The 19,128-nt window shown below is 38.8% G+C and overlaps 1 protein-coding gene across 1 annotated transcript in view; it reads right to left on the bottom strand.

The window, feature by feature from the left end:
• CRYBG3 (crystallin beta-gamma domain containing 3) overlaps positions 1-11,644 on the bottom strand; it is a 144,018-nt gene extending 132,374 nt beyond the window's left edge. The window contains exon 1 of the mRNA XM_043997303.1: positions 11,508-11,644. Within this exon, the coding sequence (XP_043853238.1) occupies positions 11,508-11,644 (137 nt within the window). The remainder of the gene's footprint in view (positions 1-11,507) is intronic.
• Positions 11,645-19,128: the final 7,484 nt, after the last annotated feature.

Below are 19,128 nucleotides of genomic sequence, written 5' to 3'. Positions count from 1 at the left end.
TCAAAGCCAGAGCTCTATCCACTTCACCACCTAGATGCCCAGGTGTCAGCACTAATATGGTGATTAGCATGAAGGAGCAGAAGGCCAGCAAGCTGCCACAAGAGGAATTATCAGCCCAAGTCAGAAAAATGAAGATGGTTAAAGCTTCCCTAAGAGGCAGTATTTGGATCAGGCCCATGAGTAGGTGTTGCACTTCCAGCCTCTAAATTAGAACAGGAAGATCTAGGCTCAAAAAAAAAAAAAGTGAGGAAAGTGACCCTTCAAAAGTATATTTATTGGCATGAAGGAATCCTATCAAAGGACAAGCAATTCCAATGTCTTTGGCCTCAGAAGCCTTCCCTTCACCACCCAAAAAGTGTTAAAAAAAAACATTTTGAAGATCAAAGTGAAATGAAAGGAAATTTTATTGGATGATTTCATGATACCCTTTAAGATAACTGCTGGTAACAAGTGATTTCAAGATTGTCCTTACAAAATGTACATATGCTATGAGGCCATTTGCAAATATAGTGATATAGATGAAAATGAGTCAAACTGGCTGATGGGTAGTGTAGAGTGGTACAAGGAGTCAATGCAGGAAGAAAAAAGAGAGTGGGTTGGAAGGAAACAAAACATTCTGCTGAAAAAATCTATAGATACAAATTTAGGAATTAAAAATTGTGGAATAATCTAAAAATGTGGACAAAAGTTAAAAGAGATTCAAATTTTCAAACATCATATACATATATGGATTGTGAAACATCACAATGTCCAAAGAACCAAAACTGCAGGTGACCCAAAAGACAAGCTGGATCCACACATTAAATGACTTTGAGGGGGCAGCTAGATGGTACAGTGGATAAAGCACTGGCCTTGAATTCAGAAGGACCTGAATTCAAATCCAGCCTCAGACACTTGACACTTACTAGCTGTGTGACCCTGGGCAAGTCACTTACCCCTCATTGCCCCCCCACACACACCCCCAAAAGACTTTGAACAGGGCTTCTTAATCTTTCAGTATGTTATAGAATCCTTTAGTGATCTTTTCAGGATCATGTTTTTAAACATATGAAATAATATACATAGGATCAAAGGAAGTCAGTTACACTGAAATAGACTTATCAAAATATTTTTAATACAAACTCATAAACCCCTGGTCAAGAACCCCTAGCCTAGTAAAAGGTCTTAAGTGTGTTATAAGGATATTCTTCAGCAAAATTATGAAAGGATACAAAAAAGAATCACATAGGATGAAAAGGCATATATGGGCTGTGATGTGCACCAGAGAAGAGAATTCCCATGTTAATCAGGGCACAGATTCATGAAGGTTATTTAAGGGGTTTTTTTTTGGTCACATTTTGAGTTGAGTTGTCTCCATCCTAAGCCCGCATAAGAGAAGGCAAACATTTGATATAGATATGTAAGTAGAAACATACAATTCATACTTTGATATATCAGTTCTTTCTCTGCAGGTGGATAGCATTTTCTTTCTTAAGCCTTTTGTAGTTGATTCAGGAAGTTAAAAAATATATACATATGGCATCTGTATATGAACTTAAGCAAATACAAATGCTATATACTAACTATATAATATGTAAATCCCACACATTTCCCCATGCTTTCGATTTTATAACATATAAGGAATTACAGCTACGCAGAATTTGTGTATGTGCACACAAACACCTACATACATATGTGTACAAGGAGTACACCAAGGGAAGACAGATTAAGTAATATAATACATGGTAACAGAAAAAGTCATGCTGTCTTCTACCATGCCATAAACATTATTTCATGATAGGGAAGCCCATTCAACTGAGCTTAGCCTATCCACTTCATCTGTCTATTCTTCAATGGTTGAATTACTCACACCTCCATTTTAACACACCTGTTTGATTTAAAAAACTGACCTGCCTGAATGGATAGCAAATGAATAGCTTGCAGAAGGATAGAATGGGATAAAGAACATGCGAAGCCACACAGGCCTTGTACAGCTTTGGTTCTGTTCAACAGAAAGTACAGTAGAGTGTTCAAGTCCCGTTCATCTCTTATGAAAAAGAGAGCAGTGACTACTGTCTCAGGGTAGAGTGTAGTTTCGTCAAATAGAATAAGGGCAAAATTCATTCAGAAGGTGGTAGAAATCTTGGTTAAGTCTTACATCCATTTGTCAAATGAAATAATAGCCAAACTGGGTCAGTATTATTTTGAGATATTCAAGAAGCAATGCTGTACAGATATCAAGAAGGAATGAGGAAATTGCTCTGTATATGCTTCTAAAAAATTTTATGTAAGTAGTTGAGAATTGGGAGGAAAGGTATCCTCTGCTCTTACCAGGTAAAAGTACTTAAGAGAAAAATACCAAAGGAAAAATAGATAGCTTGAGCAAATATTAAACTATCTGAAGTCCTATCCCTTCACTCACACCTTACAGCTCCCAGAAGAATGCTTTCCCCCCCCCCTTATTTCTATCCATCAAAATCCTAAGGTGTAACTAAAATCATCCTCAACAGTAGATTTCAATTTCCTCCTTGAAAATTGCTTCTAAAAACTGTAGCCAACACAGATCCTTTTCCTTGACTAAGGATCTCTTGCTGGTGGTAAATGTAACAATCAGTTCACCACCCACAAAGCACACAACACACTTTAAAGTTTAATTTTCATTATTAACTTTTCTCCTTCACTTTCTTAAGTCTAGACAATAAAATAATAGATCAAGCCCCGATTTGTAGTATTTGCCAATTTCAGCTCACACTGATAATTTAACAATCAGCTCAAGCCTGTATAGAGTGGCTCCAGCATGCAGTCTATACCACATAACTGAATACCTTATATGCTTTTTTTCTCCTCTTTGTTTCATATTCATAAATCTTATAAACTAGAGCAAGGACCATGTCTTATACCTTCCCCCCTTCCCCCCCCTCCCCCGGTATCCGCTATAACACTTAAAACAACCTGGGGAGGTAGCAGGCATTTCACACATTTTGGTTGACTTTTTCATCCACACTGTATATGGTTTCATCTTTTAATCAAGGACAATAATCAAGGATTTTGGCAAAGCAAAAATAACTTTAATAGTTCCAAAAGAAATATTTTAATAACTGTAATAATCTTAATCACTTCAAATTAGCTACATACAAATTTTTTCAAAGAAACAAAAGTGCATATGGCTATAGACTAAATAGAATGTCAATTACCCAAGCCCTCACTCTACTGTACACCAGGACCCTTGTGCCTTAGGTGCTTCAACATTTATTTTTCTGTTTCTGCACAGGCATATTAGTGAGATAAATTATTTTACTATTATATTAATAACCAATTATTAAATTGGGATCCAGGCTTTTCTCCTGTTCCCTCAGTAAAGCCAAATTCCCATAAAAAGTCAGTCTTTCTGAATGTTTGAAATTAACCCTGCCCTCAAGAGACATGCTCTTTAATCTTGTGCAGAACCCCACCCAACTAGGAGACCTAACTTTTGTTTATAGAATAAACATAATCCAGTGTGGGTGAGTTCTTACCCACAGAAAAGGAGACCCTGTCCTTGTTCCTCTCCATTAAAAGTTTGGAGTGACTCAGCTCCCAGAGTGGTCTTGATGGAGTTGGATTCCCCTGTCCAGACTACTGGAGGTAGAGTGTCATGATAAAGCCCCCTTCTCGGCAGGAGGAGCTGAAGTCTTTTAGCCGACCTTCTTATTAAGGTTAATTTTCACTTGTCAGGGCCATTCCCTTTTACAAAGGTATTTAAGGCATTCCCTGTCTCCATGCCCATCTTTGGTTACACAGAGGAACCACTGACCATCAATTTATTAATTGCCAGCTTAGCCTACTTAATAAAATGATTATTAATTACCCAGAAACACTGTTTCTCCAGATTTTTCATTTGTCACAGCAGGCAAGAATGGGCAGCCATTGAGTGAACTATATGCATGACAAGGCTATAAGATAAAGTCAGTGCATTATGCCATAAAGATCTTTATGCTCATGTGCCAGAACTAACTAACCTTGTGCTGGTCCTGACCAGATCACTTCACTTCATGTCTCCTGGTTTATGGACTTCTCTTCGGCCTGTTTGGTCTTGTACAATAAGCCTGGGTAGGTAAGTGAGTCAAGCCCTGACATTTCAAAGAATTATAGAGAGTAAAAGGTGAAAGCAACCTGTGAGACTATCTAGACAACTCCTTTCATTTTAAAATCAGAAAAATGAAGTACATAAAGTTAAGTGATTTGTCTACGGTCTTGGATGTAGTCAGTAGCAGAACTAGCTCAAAAAATGGGGGTAACAATATTTGTACTACCTCCATCAGTACCATTGTGAGGCAAGCCTTTTGTAATTGCAAAAGTGCTAAATCAATGTGAGCTATTACTGCTATCTTCCATACCACTGGTTATCATCTTTTGGCTTCATGTTATCAGTGAAGGACTAAAGCAGGGCAGTTAATAAGGCTGTTAGCCTTTTTGTGTCTAAGATGTGTATGTACAGCTGTGCTTGTACTGATACAATGTTCAGTGACTGAACTATTGCACTAACAAGAACACTTCTTTGCCAGTGCTTTTCCAACTTTCTCTTTCAAGGCTGTCTTTAACATCTGAATAAATATTGGGTCCTGATTTGGGTTTGGAAATCACTGGGTACTAATACTGAAAGAGTTGCCCTGTAAACTGGTGCCATTATATTATTATTATCATCCCTCATGCCAGCATTTGCTTATCTGATTAACACTGTGATCTGAGAGTAAACAGATAAATCACTAAGAAGTTAGAGTTTCGTATCTCAGTTTTTCTCATTTGTCAAATGATGGTGCTAAACTAAATGACCTCTGAGGTTCCTTACAGATCTAAATCAATAATGCTATGAAGAACACAAGCCATTTTTTATTTGTTTCCACCTTTTCTCATCCACAAAGCAGAAACAGCCTGTTTCATGTAACCCTACTCCCTCATTACAGAGATTGTAGCAAGTTGTCCTGCATCATGAACCTCATAATTGACCATTTCCACAATTGACATTTTGACAAGTAACTATATGCCTTTACTTACATTCATGTTTGTAAATCCATGCAAAAAGTTCCTGTATAAGAATTAGATGACAATGTTAAGAACATAAAATGATTTGCAGACCGAGGTCTTTTGGGATAACAGAGGTTGACACATGTAAGATTCTAAATTTAGCACAAAAAGAATTATCGTTAAGCAAGACACTAAAAATAATATATGGAGGTTAAATATATAAGGCTATATAAGGTGAATAAGGAAAGCATTTGATCACTTATTTTAAAGGGAAAATATATTCTACATCTATTCAGTACATACTATAACAAAAAACTGCTGTTCATCTCACTAATGCCAGTATACTCTTTTGTATCTCATCCCCTTATAAAACTATGAACTCCATGTCTTCGTGGAGGACATGGACTATCTTATGTAAATAGCATTTTTGCATCAAGCCTGATATACTGTTAATAAATGCTTGTTGAATTCTGCAATATCAGATGAATACTGCACAAATAAGATACTTATTTTAATTACCAGGTCCTTGAAACATAGAAAAAGTAATTTAGAGGTGAATAACCCCATCTTTAGGGTCTGCAGAGAAGTATATGGAACTAAGGTCAATCTCACTAATTAATCCATGGGGAGATTCAGCTAGAATGTGTAATGGATCCATATATACCAGTTATGCATAGTTTTATGAAGTGAACATGACAGATTCATGAGTTACAGCATTAAACAAATAAGCTGTGTGCATAAGATGTGTGCCCACACTGGCTTCAAGCAAATTGCGAATTATGAATCAGTTTCTTTACAGACGAAAGATGAATAATGGCTGATACTGGACTTCAGTAGAGTACAATAAGCATCCTTTCTATAAATGATACAAGTAGAAACAAAAGCATTTAAGTAGAAGGTGGCTTTGAAGCGAAACAATCTATTAGCTAACACAATGGAATGATGTTATGTTTCTGTCTCCTTATTTTGTTCCAGTAAGGTTTAACTAATGGACTAGTCAAAGTAGTACTACTGATCTGTGTATTTAGTTACTGAATATAATTATATTATATGTATTATGTGTCATATTGCATGTGACTTTTTTCTTATATTTGCAATGTTGTCATATATAATATGATTATGTTAGTTGCATGTTCAATGGCCAGATGCATGCATTCTAACGTCAATTTCAAGTTAGGTACTTGTATATGCACTATATTTATACTATAGTATACTATACTATACTATAGTTGGGATTGCCTATGACTATGTCATGGGCAAAATTATGTTGATTATTATATATAATGTAATTTATTAGGCATTCATATTTGTTACTGAAGGAAGAATATAGAGATTCAAATTCAAGGTTTTCACTGGTCCAAATAAAACACTAATGTCAGGGTTTTTGTTTGTTTGCTTTTTGCTTTACTATATTCTAGTCAGTGAAAATCTTGCTATTTCCTCACAAACAGTAAAAAAACAAACAGAATATTGCTATCACACTCAATTCAACTATTTATTAAGCATCCACTGTGTGCAAAGCACATAGTATATTAGGCACTGGGGCTATATAGACAAAAAGTGAATACTTCCTACTCTCACCAGCAAGTGCATGAGTAAATAAACACAAACTACATAACAAGTGACACAAAGTAATTTTAAGAAAGAGAACAACTGGGGAGATCAGGAAAGATCTCATGTATCAACTGATACCTGAGTTGTACTTTGAAGTAGTCTGTGGACTATAGGAGGTGGAGACAAGGAAGCAGTGCTTTCCAAGTATAAAAGGACCACCTATACAAAGTTTTAGAGGTAAGAGGTTAAAAATCATATAGTAAGAAATAGCTAACATGCTAGTCTGACTAGACTATAGAGAAAATAGAGGTGAATACAGTTTTCTCTTCCACATCTAAGGGGTTAGGAGCAAGGCACCCTGGAAAATCCAAGTAAAACTTTTTGGCCTTCCCTTCATAACAGAGAATAAGTCAGCATTTTTTTCTTTTTCTGTTATGGGGTGTTTTCAATACCTTATTATAAAATTTGGGTTATACGATACTATACATATATTTTGTGCATTTCTGAGTTTCTAATTTATTTCTGTCATCTGTAGCTTCTGCAAAACTCTCCAAAAATTCCCATTTAATTTCTTATGCCAAACCAGGATATTTCAAAATGACAAAGGTTATTCAGAACCGTTAAGTAAGGAACTTAGTAGGTCCTCAACTTTTATCTCAACACCAAGATGTTTCAACCACAAAGAAAATGTTTAAAGTTAAAACAAAATATTTTAAAGAAAAAATATACAAATACTGTGGTGTACATCACAAATGACAGAAGCATTTATTTCCTAAACTAATGAGCATTTGCATCCCTTTTCACACTATGCTCTCACACTGCTGTGATATTCTTACTTATTTTGGGAAAAAGTAAAGAGGTCAGATGAGGAAGGATTGTTAAAATGAGGGCTACTGTAAAAGATACATTTCTTTATTTCATCAAAAATCTATCAACTTATCAATCTCATTTCATAATACATGACAGCACAAAAATCAGTAGCAGCAAAACCTAAAGAAATAAAGTTACTGGTAAATTTTCCACCCCAAAACTTATTAAATGTCACATTACATAATAAATCTAATTTACCTAAACCTTAAATGTTGTCACAATCACGACTACATGAAATACTACAATATGCCCATTTAACATATCTTCCAAACTCAGGAAACTGAATCAACATTTTACTACTTTGCTAGACTAGAGGCAATGGAACTTCTTCACTCAAAACTATTTCTAATACTAACCCCCTCCTGAAGAGTCTTCTTCATTGGGTAGCTCTCTTCACGTACAACTTAAAAGTGGTTCATGATATTTAGAACTGAAAAGGGAACTTAGAGATCAACTATTCAATCCTCTTCATTAAACAGATGATGAAACTGAAGCCCAAAGACTTTAAAGGACCTGTCCTAAATTACACAGAAAACAGCAGAAGCAGTTATCTAATGTGGACTTGGAATAGAAGCTCTGACTATAAGCAGAGACCATGTCTTAATTATTTTAAATTGAGATCAGGGGTTCTTATCCAATTGTATTATTACGGACCCCTTTTGCAATCTAGTGAAGCCTTTGGACTCCTACTCAGAATGTTTTTAAATGCATAAAATAAGCAAGATTCTAAAGGAATCCAATTATACTAAAATATAGTTATCAAAATATTTCTTTCAAAAACAAGTTCATGAACAACAGATTAAGAACCACTAGTCTAGAGGACCAACATATATGCTCAGGATTCAAACTTAATAATTGATTGTCCTGATATTTTAAAATATTCAACCACACACAGCTACTAAGTAAATGGAAATGTTTAATTTACTAACAAAAATAAAATGAAATTATCTGTCTGCTGCAATGAATATATATATATGTGTGTATATATATATATATATATATATATATATATATATATATATAATAGGGTCACCAGGATTTTAAACATCACCATCATCACCAGGATTTTAAAAAAAACTTTTGGAATATGAAATCCTAAAAGGTAGATATTTTCATATATTGGTCTAGGATTCTTCAAATCTGTAGAAACAGGAGCAAAAGACAAGAAGACGTAGGGTCATGATACACCACACACTTCTTGTTAGTAGAGTGGAAGAAAAAAGAGGGGTGTGGGATGTTAGCAAATTGCTAATACTCTAGTCCCACTTCTCACCTTCATTACCTAAACCAACTATCTAATCCAAGTTGAAAGAAAAGGTATCAAAGTTATCACCAAGAGATATTTTGAAAGTCCCATATATCATGTCTTTTATAACATTTCACTTGGCTGTCCTTAAGTAATAGGAACACAAAGGGAAAAAAATTTGCTATAGAATACTGTATCACCGAGAGGCCAATTCCTAAAATAATAAATCTCCCTGAGAACTACTGAAATGCCCTAGTGCATGCCTGATATCCTAACAAGAAAAGTGAATTTTCTTCAGTTGGATTAGCTGATCAATCCCTGCTTCAGTTCCAAATCAATGGAAATATAACCACTGACAAACAGTTTCTCTACATCTGTCCCCACTCCCACACTTAACACACATCTAGATGGCATTGTTTGGAAAGCTATTCCTGAATCTGAAGATTGATCACACTAGATACTTTGGTAGTCCTGTTCCACCTTAGCACAAGGGAAGATCCAGATTTACCACTGTAGTTGTCTCTAATATACAAGGCATTAATCTACCAAACATGGCATTTTCATTTTGAAAATATTCCCTAAATACTAAGTAGCCATTTATATAAAATTGACTCAAACTCTTTATTAAGAGTTTAGACCTTCATTCAGCAGATGTTCCTTTCATCTTGAAATAAAATAAAATCATGACCCAAATTGCCATTCTTTGCACAATCTTGTTAAAATCACTAAATTGTATTATTACATCCAGTACTACTTAGGGACCCCATTTGTTTTATTATACTCTTAACAATGACTTTGGCCCCTCAGTTTCCATTACAGTAAGGGAAACTTGGAGTTATTTTTCAAATGTGTTTCCTGTCTCCCCTGATACCTTCTGAAAAGTGGTAGTGGAAATGTGTTAGCTCCTTATTTAAGATGAAAACAAAATGAAGTCATACAATATGTATGTAATTAAAATAAGCATTATAAATTAAAAATCTCAGCCTTTGCCTATAGATAAAGAGGAAGAGAAAAGAGGTAAGTGACAGGAAGACAGGTCACTAATAGAATTAGCTCATACAAGAAGGAAGTTGATTTGAGAAGTCCCTCAAAAGCCAACTTCAACTCTACTAGGAAGACATTTCTTTGTAGTTCCACCCACTGCCCTTAAAGCATGGACCTTTCATCCCTACCTCTGAAAAAAATTACCAAGCCAGCAATGTAGTCTTAACCTGGATTCACATACTTCCAAGGACTTTCAAGTGTTCTGTTTGAGCACCCTTAAATATCAATAGTTTCACACTTTTGCTGAGATAACAAGGATCATTCTAAAGAACTTTTACTATCGTGCCTTTCTTCAAATAGTAACAACAGTTTTAACTGATGCACAGTGTAGTGATAGTATCCAATACTATATAAAAAGAAAGTAAAAGGAATGCATATATGAGCACACTCCTTAAGTAAGAAGTTTTGAGTTAGGTTTTTAAAAATGTGAACAATCAGTTAAAACTGAACCCCTCAGCTCTCACGACCAGCAATGACAAAAATACCTTGAACAGCCTAGAACAGTGAATTCTAACAACAAAAGAATGATACTTTTCTTTTAGGATTTTGTCATTGACCCTGCAATTAAGTGAAATATAATTTCACCTATTTTACTAATAGGGAAACTGTGACTAAAACAAAAAACAAAAAACCAACCCAGGAACTAGGCAGGGATCAACTGAAATTAGTTGACTTCCATTTCTCTTTACAAGTCACAAAAATACTCTGTGGTAGATGAAGCCTCCTAAACTAAATAAATATTCTCCTTAGATTATATATTAGATTTTGCAGTGACTTTCTAGTTTCTGGCTGCGGTGGGAGAGAGGAGAGGGAGAAAGTAGCAAGGGTGGCCTCCCTTTTAATCAAAAGTTTAAAAGTGATGGGGAGTGATTGGTCTTAGATTTTTTTAAAAGCTTCTTTGAGGATCAAGGAAGGAATGGATTGAGGAAAGTATGTTGTAATGCCAGATAACCACAAACTTTACTAAGACAGTTTCATTTTACATCAGGTGGGAGGGAAGGATTGCTGAGAGAGCAGAGGGAACGACAGGCCAAGAATCAGAGTTTCTGGAAAGTCTTAGGGAGCTCTAGGCAGTTGACTGCCTAAAAGTGTGGTCAGGAACATAGCTAACGCTTCAGAACCCGGCCACTGGCGGGTTCTCTCGCTAGTGTTCGAGTTTGGACGAAGTCTTCAGCACTCAGTCCCGTCCTTGTTTGGGTCATGAAGATCTGGACAATGAAAATAACAGGATGCTCCTAAGCCCCCTTCGTGGGGCGGGCGGCTGCGGGGTGCGTCTGAAAGTATCGCCCAGGCTGCCACGCCTAAGGTCCAGCCCAGTCCACCTCCTCCCTAGCTCGGGACGATTTCTAGGTTTCAACTGACAACCGTTTCCCATTAGAGCCTGCCGGGCTGGCAGGGGGAAGTGACTTGGACTAGGGGACGTGGAGAAGTGTGTGTGAGTGTGTGTGTGTGAGTGTGAGTGTGAGTGTGTGTGTGTGTCTGGGGGGGTTGTGGCGACAAGACGGGGAGAGGATGTCCAAGCGCAGAAAGACCCCGGGAGTTGGGGGAGGGGGCTTAACGGTCGAGGGGTCGGACAGGAACCGTCCCCAGACGTCCGCGTCAGTGGCGGGCAGTGACGGGGTGGGGGGAGGCCTCCTCCGCCGAGGGGTGGGAGCACAAGCGCAGCTAACTTTGCAGGCGAGCCGGCGCCGCGTCTGGGCGGATAGAGCCCGGGCCAGAGCCGCGCCGCCAGGTTACCCCCCCTCCCCCGCCCCATTCCCGGCCCCCCTGGCCCCGACCGACCCCGCTGGCCCCGACCGCCCCCGCCTACCTGGGAGCCCCTCCAGCCAGGGGCTGGCTCGCCGCGGGCTTCTCCTCCTCTTCGTCCCGGGAAGGGCTTCGAGGAGTGAAGAACCGGGAGAAGCTGGGCCAGGAGGAGCCGGCCCTCCTCCGGCCGCCGCCGGACATCTCCGCGGGGGGAGAAGCGGCCGCCTGCCCCGAGCAGCGGGGGAGAGGAGTGGAAGAGGGGCCGGCGCGCGCGGCGCCGCTCGCGGACCCCGGGGGCGCGGGACCCCGGGCCGGGGGCGGGCCCGAGCGGGGCGGAGCGGGCGGGACGGACTGGGGCTGCCCGGGCTCCCGCTCTGCTCCCGGCGCGACTTTTAATCCATAACCGGGGAACTAGCCTGGCGGGAGAGAGCGGTCAGTGTCGGGACTGGAACTCGAGAGAGCGCCGAGCTAGCCCTCGGCGGCCGCGCCCCGGCCCGCCCCGGCCCGGGAGGAGCCAGAGGCTCCGGCGCCGCCCCCAGCCCCGGGGAGCTGAGCCCCGCGTCTTCTCTACCCGGTCCCCAAACCTGCCTCTCCCGGCCGCTTGTAACTTCTGATTAAAAGGAAGGACTCTGCCTTCCTACCCACCCGGTTCCGCCCTGCAACCATAAATCCGAGGAGTCGGGGAGAATCTTTACCTAATCTAAGGAGAAGGCTCAGACCACCTCCACCCCCCAGGGGCACGCTTATTTAGTGCTAGGGGGGTGGAACACCTGGGTCAACTCATGCTGGAGAGTTTTCCCAATTGGTTAAGGGACACTTTTATATAGGTATCTATGTCTATACACAGACATAGGTGTTAGCTGTACTACACTGTAAAAGGGATGCCCTAAAAAAAAAAAAAAAAAAAAAAGGGATGCCCTAGCAAGGATAACGGGGGTGGGGGTGGGTGTGGGGGAAGGGGGTAAGAGAGAGAGAGAGAGAGAGAGAGAGAGAGAGAGAGAGAGAGAGAGAGAGAGAGAGAGAGAGAGAGAGAGAGAGAACTGCAGGGGAACGTGTACATACACATACACACACACACACACACACACCCCAAAATGCAGTGCAAATTAAACATTTATTAAGAACCTACTGGAAAAATGTTCTAAATTAAATTTTAAAGAAAAAATCTACCGTGACCAAAACTTTGTGCTAAGCACTGGGGAAATACAAAGATGCAGCAGTTTTTGTATGAACAAAGTGGTATATGAGGAAAAGCTTTCTGAAAGTGCTTAAGTGAGGTCGGGAGGCCATACTACTTTGATGAATGATCTTAAAACAACAAAACCCGAAAGAAAATAAAAAGTGCGGATTAAAAATCAAACCAAAGCTAAATCATCCCTCCTCACCCAAGGGTTTAAATGCATTTTTAAGGGCACCTTTGGAAAATGGCTTAGGTACCCATAAAATAATAAACATTGCCTCCCAACCCCCATGGAAATCCTTCAAACTTCTGAATCATTCAGCTATACTATCCTTATAAAAGGAGTGCCCTCAAGGACAAAAAAACACGGAAAGCACCAAAGAGTTCCTAATATATGATACTACACTCAAGGTCATCTCCCCCACCCCCAGTCCATACATTGATGTATTCCACATGATCCATAGTACCACAAAAAATGCAACGTCCATACATGATTGCTCCTCAGTTCAATTCCTGTGTTGAGTGGGTTGCTCCTCTACTGTGGCCCCTTGTCTGGTATATGCTACTTTGCTGAAGTACAAGAATGTCACCCAGCAGCTTCTAGCTTAGGTCTCCCTCCTAGTGCCTGTGTCATCAGTCAAATAACTAGCGTTTATTAAACACCATGTGACTGGCATTGTGCTAAGTGCTGGGATAACAAAGAAAGGTAAAAAGCAGTTTCTGCTCTCAAACTCCAAGTCTAATGGGTTCTTTAATCCTATCTAGGGTCTCTGTGGATATAGCAGCCATCAGCAGAGGCCTCATTACAGGCTTATTGCAGCTCTATCTCAGACCTTCCTGGTACTTCCAAGTCTTCACTGTGTGCTCTAACTTTAGTGAAAAGTCAGACATCTTGAGAAATGTTGTCTGAACCAGAGAAACTTGCAGCCTGTATGCCTCCTCTCAGGTTGGTGAGGTGGAAGGAAAGGCTGCTCCTTTTACGGCTCTTCCCCTGATTTTTCCAAATATCATTTATAATCCATACTGATCCAGAAATATATACTAAAGATATATTTCCCTTATGTTGCTTTTCTATTATCTATGGTCACTTGTGTTTTAGGCATTCTCCTAAGAACATATGGAAAACTTAAGAGGGCAATCAGGTGGAGGGTTTAGGGATTCTCTTTTGGTTTTCACTCTATTCAATAAAATAGATAATCACAGCATGTCGAGTAACTCTATCCTGTGGTGGTGAGGGATAGGATTATTTTTAAGTTAGCTTTTGTGCCTCCTTTTCCATTTGGCCAGTTGTATTTTTTAAGGAATTGTTTTCTTCAGTCAATTTTTGTCCTTTTCCCAAGCTATTGACTCTCTCTTGCATAACTCTCATTTCTTTTTCCAATTTTTCTTTTGCCATAGTAGCTTTCTATATTGAAGGTTCTTTTCTGTTTCTTACTAATAATTTAGCCTATTTTGTGACTTTTAAAGTTAAGTTCTACTCCTGGGGCAGAGGGGGTGGGCACTGTCCCAAGCTTCTTTTGCTGATCAGGTCAAGGACCTGATGACTGGCTTTCTGCTCCGAGGCTTCAGGGGCTAGATTTGCTCTCTGTGCTGGAGTGGCCCGGCCTAGTTGTGCCTGTTGTGTAAAGGATATCCCACCTGGAAGTATGCCTTCTGCACTGGAACTTCACAGCTGGCCTGCTGTGCCACTAGTCTGCTAAGTCAGGACTGAGGGGCTTTAGCTGTTGATCTGTGCTATGGCTAAGAGCCTCCCATTGGCTTGCCCAGACACTGTCTGTACTAGGCTGCTCTCTCCCAAATGAGACAGACCTTTTTTGAAGTCCTAAGTTATCTTAAACCAACTGTAACGATTGGAATGATGCCACCTGCTGGAGACTTACTATAGGAAAGCTCCACCATGAGGAGAAGGTGCCTGAGGGCAAGACATGTGGCTTTTCTTTGGAGTCTGGAAGTCATGTTTGCTTGTGGGAGGAAGAGGGGTGGGACTGGTGCTCTCACTCTTGCCAGGACTCTTATGGAGAATGGCGCAGAACTGTAGCTCCCCGAGATAGATAGCTGAATCTAGGCCTCTTTTTCTCTCTTTACCAAATTCTTATTCTCCTTAATAAGTGCTTAAAAATCTAAACTCTTGCTAAAGCTTATAATTTATTGGCCACTACTCATTAGATATTTTAGACAGACTGGCTAGAATTTTAGCCCCTTACACAGAAGCATGTTTGACTCTGCATTTTTTTTAGGTTCTATAGCTCCAGAATCCATTCAGAGGCTTGATTTAATGTTTCTAAGGGAAATTTGAGGGAGCTCAGGCAACTTCGTGGCTTCTCTCCACTATCCAAGGGATAGGGACATGATAAGAGAGAGGAGCATCTGGATACAGGGCAGAAACAGGTAATATTCCATTTCAATCCCATATATAACTCAGATCTGTCCAGCACTCAGCTTGAAGAAAGGAGAGTTGGTGGTAGCCAGGAAGTTTCTTACCCTGCAACAGCCAGTTAATCTTGGTGGCCAGTGGGTATACTTCAGCTTTTAGGAAGGTTTCCTTAAGTGAGCTAGAGAGAGGAACTGAATGGGCTAGTGGTTTGGAGAGACTGCCATCTACCAAGCAACTTAAAAGATTGCGCTCCCTTGTTGGATAATTAATACAGTTACATACTGTCATATTTTGAATTTAAGAAAGGCAATACACAAGCCTATCTGGACTGATTGCAATGTTACAACTGTCACATAGGTGTCACACTTGGCTCCTATAAAGTGCCTTGCTTGGTTGATCTCCAAACTGGTTCCTACTATCATGTGTCCCACTTTAAGGTTTGCCAGGATTTTTAAAAGGGAGGTAAATGCAGCCTGTAACAGTATCCTTTTACTATATTGCCATTCAGCTATGAAAGTACCACTAAGGATATTTTTTTCTGAGAGCACCTTCTCTTTCTCCTTGCTCATTCCCAACAATTCTAAGACTTCACCAAAATATTTTTTAAAATGGGGGCAGCTAGGTGGTGCAGTGGATTAAACATTGGCCCTGGATTCAGGAGGACCTGAGTTCAAATCTGGTCTCAGATACTTGATGATTACTAGCTTTGTGACTCTGGGCAAGTCACTTAACCCTCATTGCCCCACCCCCCAAAAATAAATTTAAATTAAAAAAAAAAACCCTGCTCTTCCTCCTTTTATTCCTAATGAGTCTTTTATAGATAAAGAAAACTAGCATCCAAAGAAGCTAAGTAAATATAGCTATTTAGAAGAACCAGAAATAGAATCCATGCTTCCTCCTTCCCAATCCAGTGTTTCCAGTGTTTTGCCACACTGTTCTTAACTAATTTTGAGGGACTATAAAATACAAACATGAGAATGTCATAGTCCACTAACGTTGTCACCACAAATAATGGAAGCAAGAGTCAAGTGTGACTCTAAAACACAAGTCTTTTTTGTCGGAAGAGTCTGTCCACAGGATCAAATGTATGCTTGCACCCTAGAGTACAGTATTTACCATGTGGCAGGTGGCCCAGGCATATTAAGACAGCTGTCAACATCAAGAACAGCACCAACCCATGAAAACCAAGCAGATGGAATGGGACACTTTGCTAGCTGCTTCCTATTAGAATAGTGGTATATGGCCAAAATGAAGTAATACCATTCTGCTCAGGGCAGCAAAAAGACATTACCAAACACTGACTCTCAGTTTAGAGTTAAGGAGGAAAAGCCAGTTCTGCTATGGTTCCTTAGCTTGCCTAGCTGTGGTTTTCACTAAGAACCACTAAAGCAAATGAGAAAAGGGAAAAAAGATAGCACTTCCCAATTCTGTTATACCCTGTTTATCGTGGTTTGAACACATGGGGGCAACCCTTTGCCTAGATGCTTCACTGGGAGCAGATGGTGAAATTTTTAAGTAATTGGGCATTCTGACTTTAACAGGACCCATGAAGTCATACAGTCTTTGTTTTTTATGGAGAACATAAGAATGAGATTCTTCTTTAGATAGCATTCCTATAATACTTAATAAGAAGTGTACTAATCTAAACCAAATTATATTTACATGTATTCTTACCCTGCCCCCCAATACAGTGCTGTTATAACAGCTTCATAAAGTGAAAGGCTTCTTTCCTTCCTTTTGGAATCTCTCACATCAGTAACGTTAATAAAAATATCCTTGACTACAAGAATGTAATTATTAGCTAATGCCAAAGCATCTGTATTCTGAAAACAATTTGCAAGCTGAAAGAAGAAATTTCCTTTGGCACAAGTATACAATAGGACAAACACATTCCAAAAAAAATTGTTCATATGATTTCAGTTTGATGTTGTCCATTGTCACATAGTCTGAAATACACTGCCATATGTACTATATACATTTTATTAATGCCTAGTTAATGATGCATTCCATAGAAGATGGCTCAGTACCCGAATCAAGTCATTGCCATGTCAAAAATTTCACATAGCCCCTTTCTTCCACTTTATCCAGTTGTTTTAAAAATATCTATTAAATTCGAAAACAGAGTATTGTATTTTGTGATATAATAAACATTTTTTTCTTCTGGAAATCAAGTGTTTTAAAACAAATTCTTAGTTTTATGAGTAAAGTTCATTTATGGGGCTTTATGAGACAAAGCTTTAGAATAAAAGTTGATTTGCCAAACCAGTTTTCCTTCTTTCCCATGTTGAGGTCTTAGAATATATAGCCTCCCAGCAGTCCATTGATGTCCTCTCTCTCTATGGACACTTTGTTCCCAGTATGATTTGTTGCAAGAGGCTCTAAGAAGAGACACATGGGCAGCTGTTATTGTGAACAAATGCTTTGGTGCAAAGAGAGAAGGCAGCTGGAAACAGTGCATGTGCATATTATTAAGAATGTATTCTAATTTTCACTTGAAGCTATTGCAGGATTTTACCTATATTTCTCTTATACAAAATTAATCACTTGCTACAATATGGGGTGTTCACCTTTATCTGGTGCTTAAGGTATCAGATTCTAAATTTGTTATACTTACATAGGAAAATCAAGCTTACCAACATCCTAAAAATGATGAAATAATAAAGTGATTAAAATTAATAGTCCAAGGAAGGTCCTTTTAAAATATTTCCCAAGTTAGTAGTCAAAACCAAGACACTCTGGGCTAATTAAAAAGAAATACTAATATATATGATTTATTTTCAGCACACATTCTGATGATCCCATACTAATCTATATTAAAAAATTTGGGTTACCAAATTATCCTTTTGATTTAGAGTAATCCCTTTAATAGAAGTCTGTCAAGCTAAAACTTTAATTGGCCTTGTAAGTACCAAAATGTTTTCAAAGGATCATTACTTTACAGCTGTAAGTAACCTTTGAGATCATCTATCGATTCCAGAGGTGCCAAATACATGCCCTGCAGACCACATGCAACTCACAACACTCCCTATATCACCTGAACTAGATTAAAATGTAATTGGGATTGTTTTTTTTTTTTCTATTTTGAGGTTTTGCATCACTGCTCTGATTTTTCCTCTTGTAACAGGATTAATGCAGAAATAGGATTAATGTTATTATGTGTATATATATATATATATATATGTGTGTGTGTATCTATCTATCTATATGGATATGGATATGATATATAGATATATAGATATAACCTATATCAGATTACCTGCTGTCTAGGGGAGGGGGGAGGGAGGGGAGGGAGGGAGAAAAATGTGAAATTGTAAAGCTTGTATAAACAAAAGTTGAGAACTATCTTTACATGTAACGGAAAAAATAAAATACCTTATATGTAAAAAAAATGTAATTGGGAGATATTTTTTAAAAAAATTTTAAAATGTGATAAAACATAGATGATGGTAATATGTGATTTTCAAAGTCAATATGAGGCCTGCATATTATATGTATTGTACATTAAACCATATTATATGTAGTTTAGTCACTCCTGTTTCTTCTTGAGCTTTATATCACTGATCTAGTCCAACACCTTTGATTTTTTTCATTTGAGAAAACCAAGGCCAGAAAGTTTAAGTGACTTGCCCAAGATTGCATGTGTAGTAAATAACTGAGCCAAAATTTGAACTCAGGTGTCCTAATTTTAAATGGAATACTGCTCCTCCTATGTCATGATTTTAAGCAGTCTATATACTCTTACCTATTATTTTTGGGCACAAAGTTCCCTCTTATTGCAAGAGATCAATGAGGTAATTTTTAAAAAGGTGGGAGGAAGGAAGGAAGGAAGGAAGGAAGGAAGGAAGGAAGGAAGGAAGGAAGGAAGGAAGGAAGGAAGGAAGGAAGGAAGGAAGGAAGGAAGGAAGGAAAAGAGGAAGGAAAGAAAAGAAATTCCTAAGTTCCAATGTACCAAGCAAGTAATATGTTCATAAAATTAGCAGAGGAAATTACAAAAGTTCTATATATCACAGTTTTCTATTTTTTAGCACAAATAGTTATTTTTAAAGGATTGTCAGCTCTACAACAAGGAAAGAAATAGAATGTGGTTAAGTATTGATGATTCTCTGATTATCAATGCTAATTACTCATTTC

This window comes from Dromiciops gliroides, chromosome 3 (assembly GCF_019393635.1).
Source record: "Dromiciops gliroides isolate mDroGli1 chromosome 3, mDroGli1.pri, whole genome shotgun sequence".
NCBI lineage: Eukaryota > Metazoa > Chordata > Mammalia > Microbiotheria > Microbiotheriidae > Dromiciops > Dromiciops gliroides.
Note: the sequence above shows the minus strand (reverse complement) of the source record. Positions and strands in the feature narration are given on the sequence as shown.